The sequence below is a fragment of the Octodon degus genome, unplaced genomic scaffold, assembly GCF_000260255.1.
Source record: "Octodon degus isolate 3935 unplaced genomic scaffold, OctDeg1.0 scaffold00007, whole genome shotgun sequence".
Lineage (NCBI taxonomy): Eukaryota > Metazoa > Chordata > Mammalia > Rodentia > Octodontidae > Octodon > Octodon degus.
Window position 1 is genome coordinate 27,705,259 of NW_004524583.1, and position 22,872 is coordinate 27,728,130.

Below are 22,872 nucleotides of genomic sequence, written 5' to 3' on the forward strand. Positions count from 1 at the left end.
AGCACTTGCCTGGCAAGAGCAAGGGCCTGAGTTCAATCCCCGGTCCCACCAAAAAGAAAAAAAAAAAAAAAAAGAAAGAAAAATCTACTGATTTGTCACTACTTGGTTGTATGACACTCTCTCGGAACTGTATCAGCGGTTTTTTTCAGTGTGTCCAGCATTGTCATATGTTAGTATAAAAAGCTAATTAGGAAGTTTCTCAAGGAGTCAGTGAACAGAGGCTTTGACATGCATATGAACTATTTTCATTGTTAGACTTTATAGTAAATGTTATAAATATTGTCAAAATTAACTTGGCAGTAATAAAATACATGTGTTGGGATTCTGTGTAGTATGTGATCTAATGGAAAAGCTTTGCTACCAAACCTTACAAATACAGATAATCATTTGTTTGACAAGAAAATATCCTGGAGTTGAAGGATGATTTTTGGTTGATAGGGTGCTGGGGTCAGCAGTCAGCTCACGAAGTGCCTGGGAACTGGATTCTGTAGTAATTGATCTGCGGATGATTTTAACTCTTTGAGAACTAACCCTTCATTCACCTGTCCCCACTCCCACCTCTCATCCCTGACAAACTTTCCTCCTAAGGACTGTTGCAAACTCCAGAGGGACTTAAGTCTGATACACTTCTCTTCCCACCAGGTTTGTCACCAGATTCATTGACTTGGATGGCCTGTCATGTATTCTCAACTTTCTGAAGACCATGGACTATGAGACCTCCGAGTCTCGAATACATACCTCTCTCATTGGATGTATAAAGGCACTAATGAATAACTCTCAAGGCCGGGCTCACGTCCTGGCTCATTCTGAGAGTATTAATGTAATTGCTCAGAGTCTGAGCACTGAGAACATTAAAACAAAAGTGGCCGTGCTGGAAATCTTGGGCGCCGTGTGCCTGGTTCCCGGGGGCCACAAGAAGGTTCTACAGGCCATGCTGCACTACCAGAAGTACGCCAGTGAAAGGACACGCTTCCAGGTGGGTGCTCCCTGGCCTCTGTGTACACCCATCTCTAACTCTTAAAAGTCTTCACGAATAGGTACCTTTTCTGCCCACTAATGAGGATACCCCCTGAGATTTCTCCCTGCAATTATTACACCATGACTTCAAACCTTCCCTTCTTTTACGTTTAAGAACCAGAAAATAGAATACACTTCTGTAGTTGCACAGTCTGGGGCCTTTAGACTTACTGAACTTGGAAATGTAGCCATGCGTCCTAATATTATGCAGCATATGCCCTTTGAATCCATTAAATGGAGTATTCCCTGGAAATCTTAGAGGATGCCATGCTGGAGTTCAGATCAATTTTAATAGTGAGATTATGTCACCAAGGTTTTACTTAGATGTAAAAAGCAAGCAGAGGTAATAGAGCAAAGTCTTCTGTGTATGTATATAAATGCACATATATGATGTAAGAATTTTAAAGGGACTTTTAGTATTACGTCATTGAAAGGAACAGTTAGTGCTTATATTGCTTGATCAATTTTGCATGCCTGGTAATCTGAACAACTACTTTGAAGATAACAATATGCAATCTAATAACCATGGCTAATTTTGTATCATCTTGTTTTGCAATTCTGTATCATTTTTGTAGGTTTTGTTTTTTTTTTTTTTTCTGTCTTTAAAATAAAAAAATAAGGGCCAGCCAAATAGCTGAGTGGATTAAAGTGCCTGCAAGCAGGCGCAGGGGCCAGGAGTTCAATCCCCAGGCCTGCCATGCCAGTCCTGCCCCCAGGGTGTGCTGAGACTGCGCAATTGGGAGGCTGTAAACAGGAGAATCACTACAAGTCCGATCTAGTAGTGAGACCCTCAGAACCCTGTAGACCCTTCCCTAAAATACATACATACATACATAATAAAATATAAGCTATATATTATATAGAATAAGCTATTATAATAGAATAGCTTTATATGGCTATATATTATATAGAATAAGCTATTATAATAGAATAGCTTTATATGGCTATATATTATATAGAATAAGCTATTATAATAGAATAACTTTGTATGGATCCATATAATAAGGATTGCTCTGTATAAATTAATATAATTTTGACTAAATAGATATTAAAAGTTAACCTATAAGCATAAAAAATCTGTAACATGAACATACAGCTGATACTGACCTCATCCTTTGTTTTTGTATTTGTGTCCTGCATAGATGTTAATTAATGACTTAGATAAAAGCACTGGGCGGTATCGAGATGAAGTGAGTCTGAAGACTGCCATCATGTCCTTCATTAACGCAGTACTAAGCCAAGGCGCAGGAGTGGTAAGAACCTTCTGTGTGGTACATGCTTATATACTATGAAAAACAATTTTAAAACATCATAATAATGCAGTCTTAAAACAATGAATATGTATTTTATCACCCTTGTACTTTAGGAGAGTTTGGACTTCAGACTTCATCTTCGCTATGAATTTCTAATGTTAGGAATTCAGCCCGTAATAGATAAATTAAGGGAGCATGAGAATTCGACATTAGATAGGTAAGTCAGACTGTTACAGTCTGAGATAGTTCATACTTATTCCATATGTATGGTGCAGTGCCAGCCCGTGAACTGTTTGTGATCTGTTTGTAACCCAAGTGACTTGCACTGGAATGTTGGCACAGCTAAGTGTGTTTTTATCATAAGACTTAGTCAATGAAGGCAGCAGTATATTGTGTAGAGAACTTAATGTGGGTTTGGGCACGAGACCTGAATCCACCTCCTGTCCTGGTCTTGCCTCTGACTATATATCCGGGTCAAGTTACTCCTTCCTTCTGAACTTTGGTGTTTTTATGCTCATAAGAGACGGTGAAGATGGTGATCATAATGACAGTTGTCTTCTTCCTCTGTCGAGAAAATTGACCGTAAACCCATGGAATCACTTAGTACCTTCAGTAGGCATTCTGCACATGTTACTTTCGCTTTCTTGTTCACGTTTTCTCATTTGCAGTCATCTCACCATTCCTAGCTAGGTGTATTAGTCCTCAGCTCTTTCCTTCCATCACTCTTGTCCTTCATTCATCCATACCATCGTGCTCTGCTTCTGGATATTCTGTCCAGTGTACTCTTGCACATACTATTTCCTCAGCTTCTAAAGATATTTCACAAATTCCTGATGTTTGTTCCCTGCAGAAAGACCTTTCCCAACTGTTGTGTCTATTCACTTTATTCCCAGTAATTTTCTTTTCCCTTTACCTTGGTGTATTTGCCTTCATAGACTGTTTGACTACCAGTGTGTAAAATAATTATTAGAGACTTAATAAATATTTGAATGAGTAATGAAAGATTCAGATGTTTCTTTGGTGATATTTAATGAATGGAGTGTAGGGATATGGGTTTTTCTGTAAAGGGTGTCCATGAGAGGAATCTGGACTTGATTAGATTTGATTACCACTTACTAATTTAATACTATCATACAATATGCTATGCACACCAGATTTCTAAATTTTTCTCTTACGATGACCTTACTTAACTCAATTAATATATTTTTCCTTTAAAAGAGCATAGTTAAAAAACAAGGGCATTCAAATTTTTGTTTCTTTTAGAGTGATCTCTGAAAATTCAGGAAAGGGCTTAGTGTTAATGTCCTGAATCCTATGTGCTTGTGTTTGTAAGATGTTACACTCTTAGTTGTTTTTAATTATCTTTCAGGCATTTAGATTTTTTTGAAATGCTCCGAAATGAGGATGAACTAGAATTTGCCAAAAGATTTGAACTGGTATGTGTGCTTCTGATTATTCTGGTTTGACATCTCAGCTCACAGAACTTGCCCTTAAATCATGCTGTGCACCTAACATGGGTCACTGTGTCTGTGAGCAGAAGCAGAGCTCTGGGTGTCACCCAAGTGGCAAGATGAGTGTCTGCCTTGGACTGGCTTTCCTTACATTGAGCAGCTTGAGCGTTTCTCTTAGATTTGTTCTGCTATCAAACAGGTCCACATAGACACAAAAAGTGCAACGCAGATGTTCGAGCTAACCAGGAAGAGGCTGACACACAGTGAAGCCTACCCCCACTTCATGTCCATCCTGCACCACTGCCTCCAAATGCCTTGTGAGTGCTCGCCACTTACCTGGGGGTGCGGCGGGCTTCGATGTCTTCTGTGGGCTCTGTCTCCTTAGCGGTGCTGACCAGAACAGGGGAGGTCAGGGACTCCAAGCCTCAGCTTTATGACAGCCTGTGTCTCTACCGTGGCTTACCTGGTGTTAAATTCTCAAAGTGAAATAAGTCACAACTTACATTTGCTTCAGAATAAACATGTGCCTTACAACACATTTATAAAGAGATAAAGACTATCTTTAAGTAAATGATTATCACACGTCAGGCTTCCTTAAGCCTAGGGAAGCACTGGTGCAGCTGATGTAAGTGCCACTCTGTTCTGTGGCCCTAAAGGCTGCTCAAAGTATTCATCCTCATTTACAAGCAACCTGAAGATCTTTTCCCACGATTCTTTCCCTTTTCAGACAAGAGGAGCGGCAACACTGTTCAGTACTGGCTGCTACTAGACAGAATTATACAGCAAATAGTTATCCAGAATGACAAAGGACAGGACCCCGACTCCACGCCTTTGGAAAACTTTAATATTAAAAATGTGGTACGAATGTAAGTCTCTTCATTTGCTACTGCCTGGGAGATAATGATGACAGTGTAGTGGACTTATTTTATCCTGCTTCAAAATAATAGCTGAGAGCGCTGCAGTAGTCTAGTTGCTTTACAGATATATGCAGTATGTCTCAGTAACATCCGGGTTTAAACAGGCTTCAGGCCTGCACTGAAGATTTTCTATACAGTGGACTTTTAATGAGTACTCTTTTAACTGTTATACAGGTTGGTCAATGAAAATGAAGTTAAGCAGTGGAAAGAACAAGCAGAAAAAATGAGAAAAGGTAAATGATGAAGACGTGCCACCAGAACACACTGTCGGTTATGGGTGACCTTCCGGAGCGAAGAGCACATATGTTCAGTTACTGGATGGATGGCCCTGCGGCCAGTGTCTCTGGGAGACTTGCATTGATCTTTCTCATTGCATCAAATAGCCTTTCTTGTTCCAGGTCTTAATGACATTTTGCAGTTTTTTTCCTCATTTAAGGTATTTTAGTTGGCTCACAGATTCCCAAAGATTTTATGCTTTTATTATCATGTAAATGTTTTGGAGAAGCTTATAATAGTTACTGTTCATTTTTTCATCAATTTAGTTTTTTTTTTTTTTTTTTTTTTTTTTTACGGAACCAGGGATTGAACTCAGGCCCTTGCACTTGCCAGGGAAGCGCTTATTCCACTGAGCCATCTCCCCGGCCCAATTTAAATTTTTTTAACTACAAGTCATCCGAACCCTTTTTTTCCCCATACCTACTTTTTAAAACAGAATATGATTTAAGAAATACAATAAGACATTCTTCAGGTTTGTCAAAATTTTAAGAGAGAAGTACTGGCCACCTAGTTACAACAGCCCAATTTTCTTCATACCAGTGGTACAAGAGGAACCATGTAGGAAATCAGCGACCATTGTAGAGATATGTGTTATGAAACATTAATAGGCCAGCTGTTAGTGTTTGAATATGTCTTTGATATTGTCAGTCAGCAATCAGTGCCAGAAACATCCGTGTTCTCACGCTATCAGCCACTGAAAGGTATGTGTGGCTTTGTGCTTCCTTCAGTGCACTGGCAGATTCAGGGCCCCTTTGTGAGGACAAGCATATGCCAGCCAATGCGCTCTCACCACACTGGTTAACGGACTTCCTTTTCCTTAGTTATTCAGTCCAAGTTATTCAGTCACAGCCAGTGACTGAATAGCACTCATCCCAGTATTTAACGTGCTGAAAAGAATGTCTGAGAGATGTTGTAGCATTTCCTTTCCTGTCATCACATGTGTCCTTTGCCATCAAACAGAAAAGCAAGGCCACCACTGATGGCAGACAATAGCAAGTATGAAATACTGTGGGGCCATCACTCCTCACACACATTCACGTTTCTCTCCCCATGCATCTTGCGTAGGAAGCTCTGCGGGGAGAATAGAGACATCAGCGAAAGGGTGAAGGAGGAGGCCAAAGAGAAAGTGAGCGGACGGATGAGTGGACTCGTCTGATGAGTGGATGTTTTGCTGATGTTCTAGAATACAGAGACTTGAGGCTGCAAGTTGAGAAAAGCACCTGGGCCATCAGATTGGAAGTTATTCTGTCACTTATTTGGCAGATATGTGGGAGCCACCGAGCCTGGTTCTGGGTGTGAGTCTCAGCCCTGCCCTCTGCTATCCTTGCAGCAGTGAGGGCTACCTCTACCTCATAGGGTCAGCATGAAGGCTGAAAGACAAGTCAAACAGAGTGACGTCAGCACGGTGTCCGCACAAGCTAGTTGCACAGCGCATAATAGCAACTGTTATAGGACCAGGCTGTTGAGGTGGCAAAGGAGAAGATCTCCAAGGTTAGAAAGGGGCAGCTTGGCTTAAAACATAGTGTGGATAAAGCGTAAAAGAGGAGAGATTGTAGATACTTTGAATTTTTTTTAGAAGGTTTGGGTAAACACACATGCTAACAGATTAGTCAGAGAGTGGAGGCTGACGAGAGGCAAGGAAATGCCACGGACCTGAAAAAGAGTATTTGAGGAAGAATTCTCCTCAGTGCATAGCACTCCTGGAACGTGTTCGGTCAAAGCTTAGTGAAGGTATGGTCAGTGGATGTGATTTGTGGAAAGAACCTTTGTGCTAGAGCTTCGCACGTCGAAATCCTCTGAGAGCGTTTGAAACTTTCCTGAGCCCTGCCTCGGCCTGCAGCACAGGCTCTTTGGAGCAGGCCCCAGGCTCCTCAGATGCTGACTTCTCACACAGCTGAGGTGCAGTCCTAGTGCCACTGTTGCTGAGGACGCGGCTCAGTGGACGAGCACTTGGTGAGCTGGGCAGGGCCTTGGGCTTGATGTGTAGTACTGAAGGGGGAAAGACGGTTACTGAGGAATGAGGTGGTGAGGAAAGACAGCGAATGGGACACCAACATTTTTTTGGTATGGATCTGAAGAAGTTAGACATCTGTGGAATGGTAGAAATGGGATGATGGGTGCAAGGATTTTAATGTCTTGAACCCCTTGTTACAAATTCCAGTTTTGGAGGACAGAGAAGAGAGAAGGTCAGAGGCGACATGAATTTAAAATGAGCTATCAAATTCAGAAATAGAGACTAGCTCTGTACAGCTCAGCCCCAGTGGATTATATCTCTAGTGGATTTATTGATATAAAAAGAGTAGGGATTAGAGCCAAGTATTTGAAATAAAAATCTGCAGCCTAAACTTCATTATTTCTCTTTCCCAAAGCTCATCATCCTGTCAGGAAGCTTTTTAGTCACTGGCCATGTGAATAAGCATTATGTTTAAACTGGACGTCCTGTTCCATTAGTGCAGGACTGAGGAAGTCAGCAAAACCCTGGCTAAGAGTCACTGTTCTTGCACGCCATGATGATTCTCGTGTTCAGCCAGCACCACTGCCCTTAGATGTTGAATACTGAGATGGCAACATTTTCTTTCCCAAAGTTCTAATAATCGCTTGCTGAAAACACGAGGCGCTGCAGGTGGCCTTCTGAGGGCCCCTGGAGCTGTGCAGAGCGACGCGGGGTCTGGCGGCCGTTCCTGCTCGCTCTGCAGACTCCTCCCTTTCAGCCGGACACCTGCAGGAAAGCTTGATCGTGCACACTTAATTTCTCCTCCTCGCATGTCTGATCTCTGGCCCAGGCTGCTTTCTCACTTATTTTCCCACTCCTCTGACAGGATTCGGAGGTAGCTGTCAGCCAGGCACAGTCCCTTCCACAAGCAGCTGCTCGCACTTTTGTTCATTCCCGAGGTCCCTTTCTGACATCTTTTATGGAACACCATTAAAGTTGCTCACGCACGCCTCCCTCCCCAAGGGCGAATGCTGCTCAGCCCCTGAGTAGCTCCCTTTAACGGGATGCAGAAATAACACTGACGTGACTGAGAGCCCCAGTCTCTGGATCACCCTCTGTCAGTTTTCCTTTCTAGAGAAATTGTTTGGGCTTTGCAGAACCTCCTGTTCTCATATCTGATTGTTCTCACATGTAGAGCACAATGAATTACAACAGAAACTGGAAAAGAAAGAGAGAGAATGTGATGCCAAGACCCAAGAGAAGGAAGAAATGATGCAGACCCTAAATAAAATGAAAGAGAAACTCGAGAAAGAGACAACTGAACACAAGCAGGTCAAACAGCAGGTGGCGGACCTCACGGCCCAGCTCCATGAGCTCAGCAGGGTGAGTGCGCTCCAGGGGCCGGCCTTCCCTTTGCTGCATCCCTGCTCGCCCCAAGGTGCCTCCACCTTGTGATGAGGAAGCAGTTTCAAGGGTCCCACAGTTCTGGCTACAATCATAAGACTTGCTTCCTGTGTCGGCAGAGGTCTGGGCTGTCAGTCCTGGCACCAGTCCTGTACTAAGAGCATAGGGGATTGCATTAGCTTCTTAACCAGTTTCATGAAAACAAGTTATATGATGGTGCAAGAAGTGAGAGAGATGTAATGCTTTGCAGGCGGGCATCTAGTGTCCCGTACAAAGGGCCAGCGCCACCAAGCCCATAGAGGCCCTGAAGAGACCATCTGACCTGGTAGCCCTTTAGGTCCCGTTGTCAAAAGTGTGGGTTTCCCTGTATGTACACTCAGTTTCACACAGTGAATTCTCTTCTTGCACTGATCTCCTCCTATTTTCATCTTTTCAGAGGGCTGTCTGTGCTTCAGTCCCAGGAGGACCCTCACCTGGAGCCCCAGGAGGACCCTTTCCTTCCTCCATGCCGGGTTCCCTTCTTCCCCCACTGCCCCCGACTCTGCCAGGTGGAGTCCCCCCTCCACCGCCACCTCCGCTCCCTCCTGGAGGCCCTCCGCCCCCTCCAGGGCCTCCTCCCTTAGGGATCATGCCACCTCCAGGGGCTCCAGTGGGACTGGCTCTCAAGAAGAAAAGCATTCCTCAGCCCACAAATGCCCTCAAATCCTTCAACTGGTCTAAGCTGCCGGAGGTGAGCCCTTCATTCAAATTTTCCTACATAGGGGTAGCATCAGCACCTCTTGTGTCCTTGCTAAAAGGGAGACACCTCTGGCCACTGAAGAGTTTGTCTTCAGGGTTTAATCCCTGGTGGGCCAGGCCAGCCCTACATCCAGGGGACTCTGAAACAGCAATGGAGACTGGGCATGGGAGCACACGCCTGTAATTCCAGCGCTTGGGGGGCTGCAAACAGGAGAATCACTACAAGTCTGATCTGTGTAATGAGACCCTGTAGACCCTACCCTAAATTGAAAAAAAAGTTTGTTTTCCGGCCTAGAAACTGAGGTTTCTCCCTAGCTCACATACTTAAGCTTTGGAAATGCAGCCATGTTGTTTGAAACTAGCTCATGTTAAACATGTAGGGTGAGTTAAACATGTAGGATGAACAGTTTAGGATAGGAGCACTTTAGAAAATAACTATGCCTGTTCTTTTTGTGTATAACTTTCTAACTTGATGTTTCTAGAACAAACTGGACAGAACAGTGTGGACTGACATTGATGATACCAAAGTCTTCAAAGTTCTAGATCTCGAAGATCTGGAAAGGACTTTCTCTGCCTATCAAAGACAGCAGGTAATCGCATGTGCTGTCCAGATGCCAAAATTGTGCAACAGTCACATCTTCACACGTGATCCCTGGGCCACCTGTCATGACAGTGCTGTGGCCAGCCTCTCGTCTCACGCTGTTTGGTCTGCACCAGTGTGTCCTGCAAGGCAGCATGGTGTGTGTACCTCTGTGTGTGTGTGTGTGTGTGTGTGTGTGTGCGCGCGCGCGCGTGCGAGTGCCTGTGCTGTGTGGGGAGTGTGAGCAGCTGAAGGCGTGTTAGCTCCCCTTGAGGAATCTCTGCTGGGATAAATGTCCAAGCCCTTGACTTGTGTAAGGACTTCCGGATATTACTACTGTGCTTAGGCACTGGATTGCCAGGAAAAAATATGGGTAGGGGAGTTGTGTAATTTACAGTGTCACCTCAAGATGTTTGATTTTGGAACTATTTTGCTTTATCTGATTTTTTTTTTTTTAAAGTTGTGTAAATACTACCAGAATCAGAATGCTTTTTGAAATAGATGGAATCTTAGCAGTGTGAGGCTCGGAGATGACGAGACTGTGGCAGTCACCTCGGACCCACAGCGAAGCTTAGAGACCCAGCACTGATGCTGCAGAGGCCGCACAGGGATGCAGACAGCAGAGGAGTGGGCCAGGCTGTGGCCACGGCGCAGAAACAGCCGTGTGGCACTTGCTGGCTAGCAGGCAGGCGGCATCCTCCTGAGCCCTCGTCAGTCTCCTGGTCTCTCACTGCTCCAGAGGCCTCCTTGCAGAGCTCTTAGGGTGGCTCAGAAGAAGCCACCAAGGGACCCAGGCACAAAGAACTCCAGAAGATCAAGGGAGCCAGGGCCTTGGGAATTGGAAAAGCAGACCAGGAACGGGAGACGCAAGGAGCAGCCGGCGAGGAGAGCATCTTGGGTCTCACAAAGAAGACAGTGCGGGCAGCTCCGCGGCCGCTCCCCTTGAGCTGCGCGGGAGGCCTCCACGCCCAGAGTGCAGCTCCTCCAGCAGACGCCTGCTTTCTCATCAGGCCACTGACTTGGTTCCCAAGGAAATAGGTCTCAGAAATCCCAGGCACCAAGGAGGAAGATGGACTGGGGCTGGCGAGCAACAAAAGCAAAAGGATTGTTTGTTTAGACTTTCACGATGACCTGTGATACACCTGGAATAGGTTGTGAAGGTGCTACTTAGCCAGAATATTCTACCCTAAGAGAAGCCAAGCTTCTCTTCAGTGCTTTTTGGCTGGTTTAATAGTGTATGCAAATAAAAGTGATTGCCTGCCGTAGAGACACGAAGGCTGAAGCAAGAGCCTGAGCTGGGCCCCTACGTAAGAAGGTGGCAGCCTGTGCAGGGTTATGCACACTGAATAAAAGACCCGGAGGAAAAGGAAAGCAAGATACTTGATCTTGTGAAGCGCAGCAGTGCATGCGCATAAAGACATCATCCCACAGGTTCTCTGGCCAGACTCATTCTTGCTGGGATGCAACACGTCTGTCTGTCTCCCTGCACCCACCCCAGGAGGTATCCCTGGCCCTCAGCATGAACTCGGAGGAATTTTAACAAGTTTCCTAGGAATTCAGATAATCTTCCAACATGGTCACCTGTTCCCTTGCTTGCCCCCTCCATTCCAGTTGCTGATCCTGACCCATACCAGGTCTCTTAGATGAGGACTTGGGACCTTAGAGGAGTCTATTAAAGGAAGGGAAAGCTGCAGTTGTTGTGAAGGATGTATTCAAGTCTGAGCATGTGGGCTGCGTTTGTTATGAAGGCAGGTGGTTGAAAGACCAAAGTTTACAAGACTCATAATTAATTGGGCTTGAGCAGAAGGTAACAGAAGGATGCTGCCAGAGCACTTTGGGACACATACATGGGCAATTCTCAGGAGCGGTTGGAGATGGGATTGCAGAGATCCCAGCAGCCGGATAACAGTCTCCTAGCAAATAGCAAGTCATCAGCAGTCACTTGTCAGGGTAGGCCAGAACACTTCAGCTGTGCCTCCCCCTCAGCAGACTGCTGTGTGGGATGAGCTGGGATGAGTTGTGACCGTCCTCAGCACTTCGTGGAGAAAACCTGAGGCACACCTGCTCAGCATAATTCAAGTGTCTTTCCTCTTTTAATTAAGCCACGGGGGATGAAAATTGTGAGATATATATATATATATATATATATATATATATATATATATATGTATATGTTTGCCAGATGAGGGCAATTTGAACCATTTTATTGAGTTTACTAAAAACTGAAAACCAGAAAATCACAAGATGCAGACACTACATGGAATCTGTAGGGTGCAGTGAAGCAAACAGTGCCGGCTGCAGAACGGCCCCTCATCTCCTGTTGGCAGCAGTGAGGACTACACGTTTTCCCATCTTGGCAGTGTGTTCTGCAGTCATACCCCACTTAACTGCTCTCCTTTCTACTCCCAAATGAACACTGGAACCTGTTTTTTCCACGGTGTCTCCTTTCTCCTCCCTCCAGAATGATGAAACCTTGGTCAAAACTCTCTGGACTTCAGGCCACTTACTTAGTTAATCAGTTTTTCAGAGCAGCAAAAGAATACATGAATACCATTACCTGCACACCTGTAGTAGGAACACTGCATAGTGCTCTTTAGAAATCACAGTGTCAGACTAGTATAATTTAAATTTTTAAAATTTATTTATTTATTTAGTACAGGGTCTTACTACCCAGCTCAGACTCCTAGTGATACTCTTATCTCAGCCTCCTTTTAATGCTGGCGTTACAGGCATGCACCACCACGCCTGGTTTTGGTGGCCTGCACGGCATGCAGTATCAGGGATTGAACCCGGGTCCTTGCACTTGCCAGGCAGGCATTTAGACCACCAAGCTATGTCCCCAGCTCCTTACACTTCTGAGTCCTGACCCATAAAATTTAAATGAGGAATGACAGTGATATATATATATATATATATATATAACATGCATGTAGATATAAACATGTATACATACATGAATATAGGCACATATTTATGTCTACATTTACATACCTATTGTAGAAAAGTATTTGAGAAATATGACAATCAGATATTTATATTATTTGTTTTGTCTCTAAAGTACTTCAAAGGATTCAAATACATTAAGCTATTTCCACAGGCCCATCATGTAATTTGTAGTATAAAAACAAAGATGAAAAATGTGTAGCTCATCATAATATAGACTGTAAGATGATGGCCAATATTGAGTATGCATTGTACTTTTGGTGCTGAATATGATATACACAGTTCCTTACTAACCTTAAAATTTAGCTCTCAAGAGTTCTTATAAGACCGGGGAGATGGCTCAGTAGAATAAGCGTTTGTCTGGCAAGTACAAGGGCCTGAATTCAGTCCCCACTTCTGCCAAAAAAAAAAAAAAGAAAAGAAAAAAAGAGTTCTTCTACTTTTTGTTGTTTAATACTTACTCCTAACTCTGTGAAGGGAATTTTATTTCTTATGCGATGGGTAATAAAAATATGACTTACTGTGAATTTAGTCTCCAAACAGGTGACACATTGAAGACCACAAAAGTGGCATAATTCTCGGTTTCTCTTTGTTCTTTGTCCATGGTTTTACTCATTATGAACACCAGACTTTTAGAGGATTTTCTTTAAATCCAGTTTTAAGAACATGACCACTCTTACTCAAAATTTTTTCAGCGTATATATCAAAAGTGTGGAGAGCTGATTATGTAAGCTTATGTGCCGCTTGAAATGGAATTTAATAGCATGCCATTAGTCTCCTGTTCGCATTCCAAAAGTTCATTTGAAAGTCAATTTTAATACAAACCTTTTTCTTCATTGAAACTACATTATACATGATTTCTAAGTCAGCCACAAGGGGTTTATTTTAATACGTAATATGAATGTAGTCCGTTGCGTGGTAGTAGTATTTCACATACAGTTAAACAGGGCAATGTCTGTTTTATGGGGACTTTTCATCCTGCTGTGCCGTAAATTCATTCCTGCCTGTCCGTGCAGTTAGCAGTGTAGGTGAGCTGGTGGCAGTACACCTACTAAGGGAGTCTGAGCTCCAGAATAGCATTGTGCCAGCTCATGGGTTCTTCCTCCATCTTGCTCTTCTCATGAGAACAACCTGCTTTTGGGGTCCTGTTGTCAGCACCTAGTACAGTATTGCAAAGCCTTTCTTCTCTGATTTAGCGAACGAAAGATAACGGCTGTTGCTGATGTGTAACATAAGTCATGGGGAGGGTCCCTTTTAAAACATTCAGGAGAATCTTTACTAAATGGTCAAAGCATTTTCCTTTTTATGTCTCTTCACAGTTAGTCTATAATCTTATTTGTATACCCCAAAATTATATTATTTAGGAGATTTATTTCAATATTCTTAGTCCTTAGCCTTGACATATGAAAGCAGAAGAAAAAATTGTGGCTAGTTTCTTTCTTCAGACCAACATGTAAGGCCACACGTTCTGTAACTAGTAAGAGGTAAGCCAGAGGTGTTTGTTTGTTTGGTACTGGGAATCAAACTGATAGCTTTGCACTTGCCAGGCAGGCATTGTGCCACTGAACTATATCCTCTGCCCAAGTCAGAGTTCTGTATAGACATTAGTATATGCATTTTTCCAGAAAGGGATGTCCAGTTTTTATCGGATTTACCCAAGTGTTTCCGCCTGATAAAGATGAGGACTCCTTCCTACAAGTATTACCCTTACACGCAGCTCTTATTCATGGTGGAGCCTGTCAGCACTGATTTCTGACAGTTCAAGTGCCTGCTTATTTATATCCTAAATCCTAAGCGCTACACCAGAAATACTTGGAAAAATCGAACATTCTCTCACGTGAAGCCTAATACAAGGGATTCTATCATATTTGATCCAAGCCAATTAGAAGTATCATTTTATTTTTTCTTCTGATTTTTGAGTGAATAAGGTTTCAAACTTATGTTAACTTGTTTTGTGTAATTAGGCCTAAAATAACATTATGATTTCAAATATGTCCTATCTAATTAAACTCACAAGCTTTGTTGTTTTATTTTTAAAATGCAGATTAATAGACCTTTAAATCAGTGGAATCTATCTCGGCATGCAGTATCAGGGTTCGAACCCGGGTCCTTGCGCTTGCCAGGCAGGCACTTAGATGGCAGTTGCTTAGACCACTGAGCTATCTCCCCATAGCATTTTTCATCCTCACCTCCAGACAGATGAGTGAGTTACTGAGCTTTTAGCTGCTGTGCTTATTGCTGCTGGGGTTTGCAAACGGGAGCTCTTGACTAAACTCTTCTGCACTTCAGCTGAGAAGCGAACAAGAGGAATAAATGAAGCAACTCTTTGAGGAATAAAATAATTGTATCATATAATTACAAGGATTGAGCTCATAAATGTGTCAGATACTGTGTAGATGCTTTACATGCAGCATCATATTTAATTCCAGTCATAATCCAGCTGTCAACACCATTGTGCAGATACAGAAACTGAGCCCCCAGCCCCACATCCATTAGGTGACAGCTGCCCGATTCCAGAGCACAGAACCTGTGCTAGAGATCAGAGGCTTAGTTTCCTCACAGTCGAAACAAGATTTGCCAGCAAGCTTAATAAAAATTTCTTCTTTGAAGACAAGATAATGAGAGCAGGATCTAAATTCATGTAGTATCCTTTCTCTTTAACAGAAGAAAAAGAAAAACCAATCAGGAATACCTCATGGAGTTCCTTCCACCATAAGTTTTTTTGCACTGGAAAGGAAACTGTTTTTACTGTCCCAAAGAAGGTCAGAGTAGACAGTTTGACAGTTATAATAGAGACAAAAGAAAAGCGGGGTATCAGAGGGGAGGAAAAGTTTCCTGTGCCTATTAACTTGTCCTTTACATGCCATGCAAGGAAGGCAGTCCTGCCTGAGTGGGCAGGACAGAGGAGGGCACGTCCTGTTTCCCACCAGGAAAATGATGTGAGCAGCGCACCAGTGTGAAATTGGCTCTGGCAATGCTATTGAGACCTGAAGGAATCTGCTGAGCAAATGCTAGGCAATCTGGTGGTGCAAGCTGTTGGCCCAGAGCTGGGACGGGTTTTGCACACCAAAGCTTTATTCATTCAGCATTGCAAAAATATGCATCGGAAGCTGTTACTTTCTCCTAATGTGTCAATTACTTCTTCCCCTTGACCCCAAGTCTTTTCTAAAGAGAATTTCAAGAGGCTCGTGTGCTCGAATAGCTCTGCAGCAGTTCAGACAGCCACGAATGGCTGCACCCACCCGGAATCAGCAATCGCCTATCAGTTGCCTGTTCTCTTTTCCCTCACACCCACTGCGGCACCTACAGGCCATGTCCGGACCCTTTAGGGTGTTCCACTTCTTTTAATTCTTTCTAGTAATACCAGAAGGCAGGAGGCTATTAATGACAATAACAACAAAAAGCATTTTTTTTTTGGTAGTATATAACAATGGAAAAAGTTTTCTCCAGTGATGAACTTAATTAATATGCTTTTGCTTCAACTGAAGATCAATGTGTTAAGTGAAGTCTAGCGGTTTTGTTTTCCTTTCCTTTTCTAAGAAGATTTGTTGATGAAAATCATCAAAATCAACAAATTTTGATGAAAATCCAACAGCTGGGATCTTTCTGGGATGTGCTAAGCCCATTTCTAAATTTGATTTGCCACCATTGAATATTGGGAAGAGTAAATGTTGTCCTTCTCTGCACCAAATGCTGTATACCATGTTTTCATTTTCTCTTGGGCCAGACTCTCTCCTTGTCATTAACTCTCACTGGTGACTCAGGGACATAGATCATCTTATACCCTGTATCACTGATTCCCCTGACTGCTTTGACTTCCCCCATTGTTGCTATGACTTCTGAATGGCATGTATCTGGTTTGCCTTTTCCATGCCTCTACCATGGCTGTAGGATTTCTCTGTGAACTCCAGGCAGGTAAGTCTGCTACTAAGTATGTGTTTTATGATACAACTCCTTAGCTCACTCTGAGCTTGAAATTTCTGGATTAGCTTGTTTGTTGTTATTGTTGGTGGTTAGATAGTACAGTTCCACACTGGATTTCACCTTTTAATGGAAGCGATGTAGATATACTTGAAATCTCAACACAGGAGATATCACATGTTTGATCCCATGATGCCTCATATTATAAATTCCATGTTGCTTTTGCTTTCAAACTTTCATGTTCTGTAATTCTTTGGGTTACTTACATTTGTAAATGCCATAATTCACTGTTAATTGGTCCTAATAGCTAATGAAAGCAGACTTCCAGTTTGTCAAGTTAGACTGTGTTTTCACCTTGCACTTTTTGTTGTAAGATCTCTATCGTGCAGTTAAGAATTTTATGCATAGTTGTCCTATGCCTGTTGCACTGTAAGTACAGCCGGCCATCATTGCTCAGCACACAGCAGGGTATGCCAGTAGTATTTGTTAACTCAGGTAACTGAATTAGTTCTGGGCTGCCCTGTCCCCACTGGACTCCAGGTAATGCAAGATACCTCTGGCCTGGTAACTTCCTGTTTGCACATGATATTTGGGAAGCCTTCTTATGCTGCTTTTTTGAGTGTTCAGGGCACAGACAGTTCTGGGGTGACCAGGCCCTGCAAATGGCTGGGCCAGCAATGGCAAATCTTTGCAGAGTTTGATTCATAGTGACAGCTCTTCTGTCTGATGTGCATAGGGATTCAGGGGACAACAGGACAGGTCACTGATAATTTATGCACACTTAGCATCTTCAACTTGGAAGCCCTTTGTTCTTCTAGGTGGTGCTTTTTCAAATGTGGGTAGTTGGTTTTTCTTACTTGTGTTTCTCTTTGCCAAGTAGGTGGTGGCCTTTCTTCAGCCTCACCACCTTGCTGCACTCCCCTCGGCACCATCTCTGCTTGGCTCGCGTGTACGCACACACACGTGTGAATGGATCGTGGAATCGAACACTCTTGTGTCTGAAGTCTGAATGTCACTGTTAGACTTTGATGAATTTCTTCTGTGCTCTCTACAGAAAGAAGCAGATGCCATTGATGACACACTGAGTTCCAAGCTGAAAGTCAAAGAGCTCTCAGTGATTGATGGCCGGAGAGCCCAGAATTGCAACATCCTTCTGTCGAGGTATTGTTAGTGTTGAATCAACATTTCTAGTAGGACCAGTATGACTCAAAAACACATTCTTCACTTGATTTTCTTAATTTTAAAAGCATCATGCTGAGGGACAAATCTTTGGGTCCCCTATGTTTTGGGAAGGAGAATTCTTGGTGTTTACTTTCCCTAATAGAATCTATTAGACCTCTTGGCAGTAGAGACATTTAAGTCTTTCACTAACAGTCATAGAATCAGGACTCATGTTGATAGTTCCTTGTTGTATTTTGCTTTTTAATATCACCTTTTTATAGTTTATGATTTCATGCTGTCGGGGGACATTTTTATGGCTAAAAAGATGTAAATCTCAAACATCAGTGAAATATTAATTTGTCTGGTTCAGCGCTATTCAGCAATCTCTCTCATAACTAGTGAACCATCATTGCCCTGAAACAGAAAGGAAATTGTGAGCGTGGAATCTGATTGCAGCTTCAAGCAACACTGTCAGGTCATTCTGGGCATTTCAAGTAGCTTTTCTTTATCTAATTTCTCCAAGAGGGACTTTAACATTAAACAAAGGAACCTATACTTATGGGGCGCATGAAGATACAAAGCATGCTGAATGTTGCAGCTTCAAAGACGACGTGCACTCTGGGAGGAGTGCTGTGTGCAATGAGTCTGTTAGAAGGTGACCGTCTTCCAGGGAGGGCGAGGAGGGAAAGCAGTAGACATTGTTACTTAAATGGTCTGAGACTGAGTTTCTTTTAACACAAAGAGCTGCTGCTCGGTTTTCAGCATGGAAGTTTGATTGTTAGCCAGATATATATTACTTTAGGGAGCAGATGTTTCTTTTAGTAAAAGATAAACTGAGCTTTAGTGAGACCCCTGAATTTTAATGCAGCTTGTAAGGTAGCATGAACCGCCCTGGGAGCATTTCCCTCTCCGCTAGCTGGAAGCGATGTAACGTCAGGCTCTGAATTTGTCCTGACGTTTGCTCCATGAATCATAGTTGGCTTGGAGAAGACATCTGCCTTAGGAAGGCACAATAACAAATAATGTAGGAGTCTTGTTTGTCTTCTACAATGCATCTGATTTGTTGCCTTTTTACAAATACCATTCTTCACTGAAGAATTAAATGAAGATTTAGGGAAAATTGTCTTTTTTTTTTTTTTTTTGGTAGAGTTTCTCCTTATACTTAGTGCTTTTTCAGCAGATAAGCACTTTAATGCAATTTGACAAAGGGAGCTGTCACCCTGGATTTCCATAGTGTTGAAATGCTTGTATAGTAAAAACTGTGATCTAGGTCTTCATAGACTATTCCCAGTTCTAAGTACCTGCTGGGGTAATTACACTCATTATAGAGAAGGTTACACCGATGCCTGGCAAATATCCTATTTGATTGTTGAAGGAATTATTTCATATTTATGGTATATAATTCCATGTTACCTCAAAAGTATCAGAGTATGAGGCGACTTAAAATTTTTGTGTCTAAACCCTCTCTGAAAGACAATTTTAAGAATTTATATCTGTTAGATTACCTATTAAAGTCCAGTTCAGTGAACAAGTGTTAACACAGTGAACACAACTGAAAAGCATCGTGGGTAGTAGAGGAATTTTGAGTTCCCCTTGGTATTGGTGGCCCATTCATCGGGTCACAGACTTTCTACAGAGGACTCAGGACCATGTCTTTCTTGCTTAGTCATTGGTTTTATTGTCTGTCAGGAAAGCACATGGCTGACACCTGGAGAGTGCTGTGGTGAAGGTGAAAGAAATCAGGCTGATTTAATTTTAATTTGTATTTTATTTAGTTTCTAATCCAGTAAGGAATTTTTTGTTCTTTCTCTTTTGTGAATTCACTCATTACTGTGCACAGAAAGGAGGTAGAGACTCAAAGAGAGACGAGATGTATACAGGCCTGTATGAGGCCTTTTTCTTGGTCACTTCTGTGGGGCGTATATTTGTGTGGCACTGTGCTAGATCCAGTAGGATTTACCAAAGTGTAAGATAGTGTTGCTTCTTTTGAAAACTCAAGGCTAAGTGGAGAAGGAAAATCCTCTACAGGTAAGAAAACAATTCCAAGATTGCAAGAGTATGACTCGAAGGACACAGGAAGTCCAGCCCGTGAGAGAGGGGTCACAGTTTATGAGAGAGAGCAGGTCCTGAAGGGCAGCCACAGTGCCATCAACAGGGGCTGGCGAAGCAGCTCCGAGGAGGCTTGGTGCGCTGGTGGAGAGCCCTCCACCGCAGCAGAGGACCGTCGCCAGCGGACCCTGAGCTTCCTGGCTTGGCCTTTATAAGGGCATGTGTCAGCCAGGGCCAAGTCCTAGCCTCCTCTTCTGTAAAAAGGAAATGGATCTAGGAAAGCTTCGTTTTCCAGCGGACTTGTGAGATGCCCTAGTACATAGAGGTCCAGGCAGGGGCCTCCACGTGGCAGCCATTCAGTTGGTGACTTCTTTGTGTCCATGGGATCAGGAATGGTGCCGTTTGTTCAGGAAGCAAACAGTATTTGCTTTAATGTGTTTCAACATTTAGTCTCAGAAGTTTATAGATGAGTTGGAAGGAGTCATAATCTGGATGCAAAGGGAACCTCAGGTCCTTCTTTCTCTTAGGTGAGACCTGAGGAGGGACAGAACTGAGAGGGGAAGAACCCCTGGTAGGACTTGGGCCTGAATTAATTCTTACATTTACCAAATTAACATGACAAAGAATAGTAGAGTAGTCGCATTTCAAAGCTGATGTCATTCCCTATTTACTAACCAACCCCTTTCTTCCCTGCTGGCTTCATTCTCAAAGTTGGTGACCCTCTCTGTTTCTTACCTGGCCAACTAGGGATTTATTTTACAGCAGCCTATGCTCTGATGCCAGCTAGAATGAAAGCCTATTCCTGGGCAGTGTTCTCACAAGCACATGTGTCTCAGTGTTTGGTTTGCCTTCAGAGCTTCTCCTCATGTGTTACAGAAGTTACAGGCCTCTTGGCTAAACGGGGCCTGCCTCAGCTTTATCCTGGGCAAGCAGATAGGCAGCATTCCTTGTGCGTGTGTAGTAGACTGGGTACTTAGAGCTTGTGGGGTCAAAATCATTTGAACTCCTCAAAAAAGTCAGAGGACATGTGAATTGAGCAAGGAGCTCCAGGACCCAACTACTATGCTTTTCAGAAAGGTATGTGGAAAGTGGAATGGGTGTGCCACGCCTCTGAATCTTCTAAGAACTTGCTTCATTCCCATTAGACTGTCTCTTAAGATCCAATTTAATAAATATGTTATTCTAATAGGCCCTCAGCAGAGTAAGTAGCTTCCCAACTATGTGTATTTTGGTGACATACACCAATCTAAAATTCAACTTTAATTCCCCCAAACAACCTTCTCCCTACAAAAAAAAGAAAGAAAAGAAAAGAAAAGAAACTTGGAAGCAAGTTTAAACTGCAAAATGAACCCACCTAAAATGCACTTTAATGAAGTGCTCTGCCATTCTTTTTCTTCAAATACTCACTTGACATGGCAGCTGGGGTGTCATAAAGCACCAAACGCTACTTTAAGACAGAGGGATTTGGCTTAAATCCGTCAAAGCAGAGCTAAGGCTGGTCCAGCCATCCATTCTTATTTTAATTACTCCTAGATGTTCCAATTCTAAAAGCAAAATTTTTAAATACACAAGTTGAAGAAGGTAAAATTAAAGGCTTTTTAAAGATGACTGGTTTGTTTCCTGCCTTGTGAAGGCAGCTGAACTAAGTATCTTCAACATTGTCACCCTCCAGTTCACCAGAACACTGCCAAGCTTTAAAAGCAATAAAAGGCTAGAGTTGGTCGGCTCCTTAAATTACAGAGATTAGAGACTCATTCTGTGGATAACAGATGATACTAAGAATTCTGCAACCTATAGAAGCATCCCAGGAGGCCGTGTACCCTGCTCCCCTTCCCCTGGGTAAGGTTTCCTTTGTCTGATCCAGCAGGCCACGTGTCTGGCGGTAGCTTGACAGGTAGATTTTCTTAAGTACCAGCCATTAGCGTCTCCAGTCTCTTTGTGGGCCACATTAACAGAAAGCAGAATTGTTATGAGTTAGAGCTAGTGTTTAGTACAGACAGCCTCTGGGAGTTGAAGAACATAAATATATACAATTTCAAAAGCATGAAGTTCTGTACTCCACATGGGGACCTAGTGAAAGGCAAATCTGATTCTTCAAGTATTGTTCTCACTGTGATTTTCAGTGCATTTTCCTTTAAATGTGAAACAGAGCGCTCCACAGAACGACACCATAAGATGTTTGCTTCAAGTTGGTGTGCAAAGGCTGCAGACTCGTTTTTTTCTTACAGGCCAATCTCTTCTGTGCCGATGATAGACGTTTCCCCACTAGCTGGCTCCCCATGTGGCAGTCGCAGCTTTCCACTCGCGTTGCTTTCCTTGGCTTCCCAAGGCTGTGCCGTGGTGCTGTCCTCAGGGTGACGCACGAGCCTGTGGCCTCCGGGCCGGGCTGCCCAGCCTGTGCAGTTGGGCTTCTGGTGCTGACACTCTTTCCGGCTGCGTACTTTGCCTGGGCCAGCACAGCAGAATTACTCCATTGAATCCTGGGCATTTACTGTTGCGGTGATTAGGAAAAGACATTCATGAGGCACTTAGCTGTCCCAAGAATTACTGAAGTCAGCTGGACAAGTCTACTGGTACCGAGGTTGCTGTCCACAGCCCAGGAGCCATGAAGCCGCTGCAGAGGAGACAGGCTGCGTGGGCAGGATGGTGCTTCCCTAGCTGCTGTGCGTAGCGGATGATCTAAAAGTGCAGCGTTTACTGTCGGACCTTATTGATATGAAAGACACATTGCTGCTCATCCGCCTCAGAATCATCCACCTCACTTTGAGCACTTAGCCCATCGCTCTTGCCTCTTTGTGAAGCAGTTTTGGAAGTCCTTTTTGTGAGTGTCTTCACTGTGCTGTTGTGGCTTCTCGGGTGTGCAAATTAGTTCAGAATGTTCACCTTTTCTGGTGATTTGACTGTGGAGAAGAGAATCACAGAAGTCACATGGTGGCAAATTCACCTAAGGCGGATGAGGACACACTGCTGCTTTAAGGAGCCTGTCTTTCCAGCAGCACCCTTCACCATATGTTTTATCACACCTCCTAAGTATACTCAGTCTTTTTAAACCTTCCAGACCTGAGGTGAGAGACAGGGAGGACACCGGGGAAGTAATGCGTAAGAGAATAAAGGTCACTTTTCTGGTAGAGAAAAGTCTTCCTGATCAAGCGTGTGTGTAGTTTATGGAATCGTTCCTGTGGCCAGTAAATGCTTCACATGGACTGGTTAACTTCGTCTGGTGTGTACG

At 43.3% G+C, this 22,872-nt stretch overlaps 1 protein-coding gene across 2 annotated transcripts in view; it reads left to right on the forward strand.

The window, feature by feature from the left end:
* Daam1 (dishevelled associated activator of morphogenesis 1) overlaps nucleotides 1–22,872 on the forward strand; it is a 176,541-nt gene that overhangs the window by 128,289 nt on the left and 25,380 nt on the right. For both annotated transcript variants that reach the window (XM_023703187.1, XM_023703193.1), the window contains 11 exons: nucleotides 643–976; nucleotides 2,160–2,270; nucleotides 2,384–2,487; nucleotides 3,640–3,706; nucleotides 3,921–4,038; nucleotides 4,449–4,587; nucleotides 4,813–4,871; nucleotides 8,043–8,230; nucleotides 8,688–8,981; nucleotides 9,472–9,579; nucleotides 17,488–17,594. In XM_023703187.1, coding sequence (XP_023558955.1) covers nucleotides 643–976; nucleotides 2,160–2,270; nucleotides 2,384–2,487; nucleotides 3,640–3,706; nucleotides 3,921–4,038; nucleotides 4,449–4,587; nucleotides 4,813–4,871; nucleotides 8,043–8,230; nucleotides 8,688–8,981; nucleotides 9,472–9,579; nucleotides 17,488–17,594 — 1,629 coding nt within the window. The remainder of the gene's footprint in view (nucleotides 1–642; nucleotides 977–2,159; nucleotides 2,271–2,383; nucleotides 2,488–3,639; nucleotides 3,707–3,920; nucleotides 4,039–4,448; nucleotides 4,588–4,812; nucleotides 4,872–8,042; nucleotides 8,231–8,687; nucleotides 8,982–9,471; nucleotides 9,580–17,487; nucleotides 17,595–22,872) is intronic.